This window comes from Culex quinquefasciatus, chromosome 3 (genome assembly GCF_015732765.1).
Source record: "Culex quinquefasciatus strain JHB chromosome 3, VPISU_Cqui_1.0_pri_paternal, whole genome shotgun sequence".
NCBI lineage: Eukaryota > Metazoa > Arthropoda > Insecta > Diptera > Culicidae > Culex > Culex quinquefasciatus.
Genome location: NC_051863.1, coordinates 143,128,344 through 143,138,620, shown reverse-complemented (window position 1 = coordinate 143,138,620; position 10,277 = coordinate 143,128,344). Strand labels below are relative to the sequence as shown.

At 41.6% G+C, this 10,277-nt stretch overlaps 1 protein-coding gene across 5 annotated transcripts; it reads left to right on the top strand.

Moving 5' to 3' along the window:
- The first annotated feature begins 890 nt into the window (after positions 1-890).
- On the top strand, positions 891-9,014 carry LOC6038260 (hepatoma-derived growth factor-related protein 2). 5 transcript variants are annotated; one of them, XM_038262292.1, is made up of 4 exons: positions 893-1,026; positions 1,122-1,411; positions 1,659-3,295; positions 8,069-9,014. In XM_038262292.1, the coding sequence occupies exon 3, from the start codon at positions 1,803-1,805 to the stop codon at positions 3,213-3,215; it is 1,413 nt and encodes a 470-aa protein (XP_038118220.1). In that variant the 5' UTR covers positions 893-1,026; positions 1,122-1,411; positions 1,659-1,802; the 3' UTR covers positions 3,216-3,295; positions 8,069-9,014. The 5 variants fall into 5 exon arrangements, with proteins under 5 accessions (XP_038118216.1, XP_038118220.1, XP_038118219.1 ...); XM_038262291.1 differs by having other exon boundaries at positions 1,656-3,295; XM_038262290.1 differs by having other exon boundaries at positions 1,122-1,584.
- The last annotated feature ends 1,263 nt before the right edge of the window (positions 9,015-10,277 follow it).

Here is a 10,277-nt window from a genome sequence, read left to right as displayed (position 1 = left end):
AAATGTATTCTATTCAATTCAAAAATGTTAAACAATTTGAAGTAAAAAATAAATAAATGTGATCAGTTAATAATTACAATAAAGATAAAGAGCATTAAACCATACCACTTAAAATGTAAAAGAAATGTAATTATTATAAGAAGGTTTAATAAAGATGCCTCCACATTCACGAAATATTATAGCAGAGCTGGTTCTACCAGAATCTCGCTAGAATGGTCGAATATTTCTGCTAGAATGCTGTAAGAATGTCCAGCTATGTAAGAACTCTGCTATAGAATCCTGCTAGAACATAGTGACTGGGTCTGTGCCCTCTTGTACTATGCTAGCTGGTTTTTCTATGTAGTTAGCATAAGAGAGCACAGATGCATCGAATTAGAGCGCGTTTAACATACAAAGCAATCGTAGTAATAAGTGGACAACAACTAGGGCTACTCTGCCCATAATTGAAAATTCGGCTATTATGCCTAATCAAGTATTCCGAAAAAACGCGTTTTAGAGTTTGTCACAAAATCTCCGTCGAGGCAATTCCCCATAAGAGTGGCATATTAGCCGTTTGGTTTTTCGCATCGGCAGCCAAGCCTTAACACTATTTCGGTGAAATTCAAATTCCAGGAGATGCGTTGGAACATCCTCTACCCTGGTCCTGGTCAATTGAGATAACTAGTTTTAATTTAAATAGTAAATCAATTACTGGCATAAAAAAAAGTTACTGCCATTGAAACCTACCGACTCGAAACATTTCACATTATCATGCTGAAATGTTTCCAACGCCACTTCTATCCGGCATGGCAATACATGAACGCTGACGTCACCACACTGTGAGCATGAGCAGTACGACTACCTATCTGTGTGTACCGCCTTTGTCCTGTGTGTGGAAGCAAAATTGCGATGGCACACGGAAAGTGATTTAAATTCAAATTAGCAAAAATGGCGAAGATTTAACAAGCGTCACCACCATAATTGTCAGAGTTGTGCTACGTTGCTCCAAGTGGTTTTGGTTCGATTTGTACGTGTTTGAGGCAAGAGGTGCGCCACGTTCATTACTGTAGATTGCTAGCTGACGCCCTCGCCGCGCCGTGTCGTAAGCCCTGTACCTGTATTCATTCTTGCTCTCTTTTCAGCGCGACTGGCAGCCCTGCGTTTTTTCTTTTATGTCGTATGCTTCGCATCCCGTATTCCAACATGGCGGTCGAAAATTTCCGAAACTTTTGTGTTTTGTTTCCACGCCGTGCCGACTGAAAGTGTTTTTGGGCGCGTAATTTAGGCCCAAAGTGAGCGAAACCCGGTGCAAAAGTGCGCCAAAGTGACGCGGTACGCGGTGGGACAGTGCGTGCGGCGTAAAACGTGGAATTACACGGTGAAAATCGATTAGACCGCTATCGCGTCCCTTTTAACCCGCTGAAATCTTCTGGTGAGTGTCGCGCGGGGCGGAAAAAGAAGAAGTTTGGCGTAACTTTTTTATTCGCGAGCAAACTCTGGTTCGATTTGAACTGTGCGTGTCGAGTTGGACGTTTAGATGGGACAGACAATCACTGTATAAGATGAACAATTCTTATGGAAACATTGTGTACAGTGGTCAAATAGGTGAAACTCCCGAACTGCAAGGTCAAGTCGAACAACACCCGCATCAAGCTATTAACAATCATCATTATCAGCAGCCGCAGCAGCACCAGTATCAACAGGATACGCACAACGGTCTGAAGGAAGGCTATAGCCAGGAGAGGGAAAGCATCATCGCGAGCAACACTCACGCGCAAGGTGCAGCAGCATACCAGGAGCCGGAGCAGGTGAAGTCAGCAACGATGGAGAGTACGGACGAGGTGAAGAATCACGACGGTGAGGAGGAGATTGAGGAAAACCATCTCGAGGAGGAGCATTTGGACCCGGAAGAGCCGGAAAACGAAGACGGAAAGGCGGAAGCTGAAGATCAAACCGAAGAGACGAAAGAGAACGACGCGACGGATGCGAAAGCGGACGATGAAAACGGCGACGCCAAGGAAGCGGAAGAGGACGCAAAAGACAAACCGGATGGTGAGGAAGACGACAAGAAGGCAGTCAAAACTGAGTCCAAAATTGATGACGACGATAAGCCGCTGAAAACTCGGCGCCGAGAGGGAGGAGAACCAGCAGATTTGGAAATTTGTCGAGTGTGCACATCGAAGGATACGCTGTCGGATATTTTCGAGTTTGATAACGACATGAGAATAAGTGACATAATCCTCAAGCTATGCCCGGCCGTTCGGATAACTGAGCGAGATCACCTGCCGCACAAGATTTGCAAAGGATGTGTGGAAAAGGTCAAGATCGCGCACGAGTTCAGAATCACCTGCGAAAACACCGACAAGGAACTGCGGAAAACACTCAAGCGTAGCTACAACAAGTCTCGCCGGACGACAGACTTTGTCATCGTGAACTGCCCCATGTCGGACGGGGAGGACGACGACGACGAACCGCAGGACGATGACGAGTACAAGGTGTCCCAGTCGGAAGTCGAGTCCGAACCGGTCACGTCGGATGACAGCTTCGAACCGTCGAGAACAAAAATCAAAAAGACCCCCAAGAGACGCGGCCGCCGTCCGAAAAACGAATCCAGCGGTGCCGGCTCGGAAGAAGTGGTGGTCAAACGAAAGCGCGGTCGACAGCCCGGATATTCACCGAAAACTGGAATGATCAGCAACACCCCCAAGCGCGGCCCAGGTCGTCCTCCGGGCCGTCCTGGACGTCCACCAAAGTCCGCGTCCAAATCTCCCGGACTGGCCAACGTGGTGTACATCGAAGCTCCTGACGGCAGCTCGTCCGAAAGTGACGACGATAAACCGATCAGACCCCGCAAAACCCACGACTGCAACAAGTGCGACGAAACGTTCAAGACCGGCGTCGAGCTGAAGGAACATCTCCTTACTCACAAGGGCGATCTCTTCCCGTGCACCAAGTGCGACAAAACGTTCAAGTCGAAGGTCTACCTGTCGAACCACCTGGAACGCCACGACCAGGACGACAAAAAGCGCGAGGAGAAGATGAAGGCGAAACAGGCGAAAAAAGAAGCCAAGCGGCAAGCGGAACTCACCAAGCGACCGTACAACAAGCACTCGTCCGGCGGAAGTGCCGAGAAGAGAAAGAAAATGGAACCCTCGCCGGCCAACAGCGGGCGCGATCTGTTCAAGTGTGTCGCGCCGCTAACCTCCACCTACTGGAGCGATAGCTTCTCCGATTAAAATGGTGAAAAAGGAGTGAGCGGTCGGGCGGGCGAGCGAACGTCGGGACGGGTGTACATTTGGACTGCTGGAAGTTTGAGGTGAGTTCCACACTCTTTTCTGTTCTGTTTATTTTTTTAAATTTTATTTTGATGTTCTTTTCTTGTTAAATTAAAACTAAATAACTTAAGTTCCTCTGGCTGGAACCGAGAAACAAAAACTTTGAAAAACTAAAAGTTGAATTCCAAAAATTCGTATTTTAATTTTTTTGATTTTTTATATGTTTTAGGAGACTTGAAAAAGAGAAAAAAAGTTTTGTAATTCTTGGAAAATCAAAAATATTGTCAAACAAAAATTAAAAAATCTTGTTTGGATGCAATAAGATTTGGAATTAAAATTAATTGTACACCATTTTTTTTTGATAATGTGCATTTAGAAACTAATGCACTGGTCCAGATCGCAAAATTGAGTGGAAAATGGATTTTCCGTAAAATGATGAAGTTTTGGAGCTTTGGTGTCTTCAGAAGAGTTGTTGCATATGGAAAGGGGTTTGATTGGAAATTAGGGTGGTTCACTATTAGGGTGATTTTGAAAATCTAACTTTTCAGGAAAATTTTTGGAATTTTTTTTTGTCTTCTAGAAAGTTGTTGGGCTTGCCAATCCAAGCAACTTTGTCGAAGTTACCAAAATTGTATCTCGTAATCTACGCCTTCTACGACCAAATTTATAGAAAGCATCTGAGCAAACCCTCAAAAATCAGTTTTTTGAACGTGGCAATTCAGGGTTATGTTTAGAGAAAGAATGAAGATATCTCGAGTTTAAAGAAAAACACCCTTGAGATTTTTTCAGCGTTTGTAGTGCTGGATCTCCTCTTTCAAATTTGGCTTGCGCCTTTTCGAGATATTTAAGTTTTAAATTTGCATATTTTTTACCTTAAAGTCGATGTAACTTTGGACCCTTAAGTTCAAATTGACTTGTCAAAAAATAAAAATGTTTGTTTTTTAGAGTTGTAAAAGTGCCTCCAATACCACTTTTCTCTAAAACTTAACCCTGAATTGCCACGTTCAAAAAACTGATTTTTGAAGGTTTGCTCAGATGCTTTCTATAAATTTGGTCGTAGAAGGCGTAGATTACGAGATACAATTTTGGTAACTTCGACAAAGTTGCTTGGATTGGCAAGCCCAACAACTTTCTAGAAGACAAAAAAAAATCCCAAAAATTTTCCTGAAAAGTTAGATTTTCAAAATCACCCTAATAGTGAACCACCCCAATTTCCAATCAAACCCCTTTCCATATGCAACAACTCTTCTGAAGACACCGAAGCTCTAAAACTTCATCATTTTACGGAAAATCCATTTTGACGTAGACTTACGTCTTTGTCGAAGGTACTGGGGTGTCATTCCAAAAAACCCGGGCCGAAGGCCCTGGATTACTGCGTCATCCGTCAAACGCTTATATCTTCCTTCCCTCTAATCGAATCGACACGATTTATGTGCCATTCGATTCGAAAATTATTCAGCAATTTGCTATGAAACTTTCATTGTTGGCAAAATAGTTTAACTATTGAAACAATTGAATGTTTTAAAATGTTTTCAAAATGCAGAGATTTTGCAAGCAAAATGAGCGCTTCCCACTCACGGACGGGAATGTCAAGTATCTATTTTGAGGGGAAAATCATCCGAGCAACGCGACCGAGTGTCGGTCGCGAAAAAGGAGGGGAAGTAGCGGGCCGAAATCATACATAAGAAAGTGCGCCAGTCTCCAGAAAATCATTCACGTCTCAGACGTCGGACCGGCAGCAGCAGGAAAGCTCAGCCCAGAGCAGCAGGAGAGAGACCAGAGCAGCAGCAGCAGGAGAGAGGGACCAGAACTGGAAAAGAAGTGCGCATCGCCTTCTCGTCGTCACCGTCAGCCAGTTGCCTCTCGATGGCCGGACCGTTAGGATCTTTCGTGGTTGCTGTGGTTCGGAGGTGCTTCAATCCCCATCCCTCGTCCCACCCGGGACGAGGCATCAACAAGATGAGGCGCGCGCCTGCTGCCTTCCGCCGAAAAGCCTCTCGTGGGTCAAGCCTTGGTTGTTAAACAATCGGGACATCCAACTAGCTCGTCGCATTCGCGGCGAGCGCTTCTGAAAGATTTACGTCTCATCAAATTCTAGTGTTGAAAGAGTTGCCCTCGTCACACCCGGGACGAGGCAGCGAGCTAATTTGAATTTAAATTTCAGGAACAAATTTTGGTCTTCGGGGGCGACGGATTGCATATGCCCCCTCTCCCCCTCCCCCCATTCGGCTCGCTAAAAAAATTCCTTCGTCTCTTTCTTTCCTCTCTTTGCCGTTCGAATGGGTGTTCCTTCCAATATATATAGCTAATTCTTCAAATTAATATATGGAAAACCCACATGTCCACATATCTAAATTTTACGTAAGTCTACGCCATTCCGGTTATGTCTGTGACATAACTACTTTGACTTTTCCACTTAATTTTGCGATCTGGACCACTGTGCAATGGTTCGATTTTCAGCTTTAAAACATGAAACTTTTGTGAAATTCTTCTTTCGTAATTATTTGTATGAAAAGAACAGAACATTTGTTAACATTGAAAATCGAACCAATAGTTTCCGAGATATCGCGAACAACCAGGGAGATAGATGACACTGGAGCAATTCTCTACCAAAAACCGGAAACGGACTTTATTTGCATTTTTTTATTTGGCCCATAGTTTTTGGGGGCCTTTCCTATGACCAAGAGGACATTTTGTGCCATTGGTTCACCCATACAAGTCTCGATACAATTTTGGCAGCTGTTCTTACATAAATGGTACGTTAATATTCGAAAATCCGTAACTTTTGAAGGAATTTTCTGATCCATTTTCGGTCTTCGGCAAAGTTGATGAGGAATATTCAGGTGGGCGGATTTTTTTCCGGATTTTTTTTTAATGTTTCCCCTAAATCCGTATACCGGTACCCAATAGTATGGAGACTTGATTCAAAATGGCTTCTTTGATCATAGGGAAGGCCCCCAGAAAGCTTCAGCTGAATAAAAAAAAATACAAACAATTGTCGAAAGCGGCCGATTTTGTAGTGAATTGCTTAGGGACCATCCATAAACCACGTGGACACTTTTTTAGAAAAAAATAAAAAAATATTTTTTGTAAAAATAGAAATGTAAAAATTGTAGGTTGTGACTTTTTAGAAAAAAACCCATTTTTTTGCCTTCCTCACCTTACTGATGAAAAGCTATAAAAAATAACTAATTAATTCGACCTCGTAGACCCACCTTCACTTATACATATCGACTCAGAATTCAATTCAGAGCAAATTCAGAGTTTTTTTGAAAAGGACCAATAAACTATTGTCTTTCATATCGTCGCCATCGTGCTAACTTGTCGTACGTGCATTTTGGGCCAAATTGAGTTAAGAACGCCATTTTGTGCAGCTCACAATGCCTCATCTTTTGACCTTCACAGATCCCCAAAATTCGATTTCAATCCTGAGATATTCAATGAAAACCAAAAAAGCTCCGAAAGTTTTTGTCACCTACATATAAAAGAAGTTTCAATCCTGTCGTGCTATCTTGTCACTCCCTGAAAATTGATGTAAGTGCGACAAAGGGCAAAGGGATTTCAGGTCAGGATGCGTTTGACGCACGTACAAGTTAGACTACCGTAAACATTTTTAATTATAACTCGGGACTCCAGCAACCAACTTCAACCAAACTTCGGGACAATGCACAGAATGGTCAGCCAAACAAAACGTGTTTGTTATTGTTTACATTGCGTGCTTTCGTTTTTTTTTTATTCAAGGTCAAACATTAAAACGCGTTTTTCTCGGAACGTCAAAATGGCGGGTGCGACATGATAGCACGACGACGTCGATATGATAAAATATAAAACCGGCGATAGTTATATCTAGCTTACTAAGTCCGCGCCCCAACCCGCACGGCCAACGCGCCGCTGTTCAAACTGGACGATCAAAGGTATATCTGTGAAAAGGGTGTTTTGTCTTCCTCACCTCAATGAGGAAAGGCTATAAAATCACTCGAAAAATGAACTTCTTTATTTGACCTTGTAGAACCACCTTCACGTATACCTATCGACTCAGAATCAAATTCTGAACAAATGTCTGTGCGTGTGTCTGGATGTGAGTCCGTGCACAGAAAAATATGCACTCGATTATCTCCGGACTGGCTCGACCGATTTGGATCGTTTTGATCTCATTCGATTCGTCTTGGGTCCCACAAGACCCTAGTTAATATTATGAAGTTTAGAAAAGTACTTCAAAAGTTATGCTAAAAAAACGATTTGGCTAGAGTTTGAAATATTATAAAAAGGGTGTAAGAAAACCCTTCATGCTATATATTGTTAGAAAGGTATTTAAAAGACCTTTCCAACGCGTTCAAAAGATTGAAGATCTGACAACTCCATCAAAAGTTATGAGCACTTAAGTGTTATTTATGCACTTTTTTGAAGCCGGATCTCAGATATTTTGATAAAAACGTTGTCCGGATCTATCATGCGACCGATTGTTAAATAGGTAATCCAAAGTCCCTACCAACGCCCCCAAAATATTGGAGAACTGGCAACCCTATCAAAAATTATCATCATAACCTACAACTTTGCCGAAGATTCCAAATCGATTAGAACAACCCTTCTTAAGATACAGATGGATGGAAAAACTAATTATGCAAAATGGCATGCATGAACGAAGTTTCATTCGAATAAAAAAATACAAAGAAAAGTCGATTTGGGATAACGTAGACATTATTACTTATTACTTTATTTTTATTAAACTTTTATTTTTTCCTGACACCTATCGAGTTTTTCTGCCTTTAGATCAACTTTTTAACAACCAATATTCTTTCTTTTGCCCATCACAGGACCGCCGATAGCATGCCAACCGGGGAGACGACGAAAATTTTGTTTATTATTTCTTTCTTATTTTTTTAAAATTCGAACATGGGTGCCATCTTGATCGCCTGCGACTGCTGCACTGCTGTGTGAAGAGTGTTGACGTGTGTGCGTGCGTACGTGGGAGGATTTTCAACACTATTGTTTCCGGACGCGATACGTTGCTGAAAGTTTCTCCCCCTCAGCGGATTCGAGGATTTGGCGGTTGGGTTAGCTGGACGTCTGGACGTGGCACTATACAATAGACTGTAAATAATGCTGGAGGATTTTTTTTAACTGGAAGGATGAGCACATTAACTAAATTCAGTGTTTTAGGAAGGTACTTTTTGCAGAATATCTAGCGTGTAAGTGAGCTTTGCAGAGAAATGTTTCTTTTCTGAGGACACGGGGCATTGATTCACCGCTCTTGTACTGGATACATATTAATGGAGATCTTAACCTTTTCACGATATTAGTTATTATTTGCAGCAGCTCCCCTTCTCTTTAATATATTTGATTTCACAACTAATGTTTAACACACACACATCTACACATGAACTAACAACACAAATAGATAGAAAGAATCGATTTACTGATGTCAATCATTTAGGTTTTAGGTTTATTCCACATCTGAGCAGAGTAACCGATAAGAAACAGGCATTGAATCAAACAATACATTTTGACCGCTTTCCTTTGTTTTCCCATGCTGCGTTCAAGCTGTTCTTTCCTGTCACAAAATCCAAGATTTGTTTGCTTTATTTTGTGCAATGCCCAGCAAAGAAAAGAAACCGAAATACCGGACAGATATGAACTATAAGCACCTTGATAGATTAGCATTATTTTAAATTGAGCCGTAAGTCTCCATTTCATGATTATAAAACGATTGGATTTATCTTTACAAACCGCATTCAATAAATAAACATAAGACTAGTGAAATGTGCGTTTTTTTTCTACTAAGATGAAAGTATTGAGATATTCGGTTTAATATACATTTCTATTTTCACTCTAACAATAAGTTTTTTTTTGTGCTGCAGCACACTAATCAATATATTTTAAGACCTTTCCCCCAATTACGACTCTGTTATCATAAAATCAGAGTGACCAAACAATTTCCACTGGAGCAATCCAATGAGAAACAACGTGCTAAAACGCCCGAATGTAGTTAAATTGCCCATAACGTGCCAGCCAACAACACCCGCGAGGATGGTGTTTTATCATCTGTTTCTCAGCTTCCTTTTCTGGGCTTTTTATTGTGTTCGCGAATCGTACTAAAGCATATTTTCGTTCAACCCACAATTCGTAATTGAGGGGGACGGAGGTCGTCACGAGAAAAGCATGAAAGCGTCTGGCGTTCTTTGTGGTTGCAGGGCTTTCCGGAGCAAACAAAGCAAAGCTTATATGTTACAAAACGAAAAAATGGCATAACAAATAAGTTTGCTTAATTTTTTTTACATTTTTGTTGAATTCAAATAAATATAATAACAATCTCAAAAAATCCGAATTCTGAAAATTTCCTGTCACATAAGTAACTTTTGCGAAAACGGTGAAATTGTCCAACAACCCCTATCAACAGAATGAGACGTCCCACTTTCCCTCCAAAAGTAAAGCTGGCTCCCGACGGAGAGATGTGTGGGCGGCTGTTGTTAAATCAATCGGTAAAATTCCATCGTTTTCCCAACGGTTTTCCCCCGTGGGAGCATTATTCCGAGGCTTATGGGGAATTTTATAGTGGTCGACCGAAAATTATGACGTTGGTGAGGGCTGGAGCGATTTGCTTCAATCTTGCGATGATGACGATTGGCACGCACTTGTTGGGAAGGTGATTTAATGGGGGTTTCAGAATGGCTTTGAAAATCCACCTGACCTAGCCCTCTTGCTTGTAAGTGGGCGGCGATCCGTTCCTAATTGGGGACTGCGATTAAGAGAGTTTGTGGGTTTTGATCCAATTTTTTTTTAAATAATATTCTCCAGTTTTGATCTGATCACTTTTGCGATTTATTTTTCACTTTTTAACTCTCCTTCTAGAAAGTTTTCTTATAGGTTTTGGTCCGAGGAACAACTTTGTAGAACAACGCAAAGTTGATCCCGAAAAGATACAGGTTTTTTTAGAGCATGTTTTGAAATATTGCCGAAAAAAGCAAAATAAAAAAAAACATTCTGTATCTTTTCAGGATTAATTGTTAGCACTTTGTGATATTC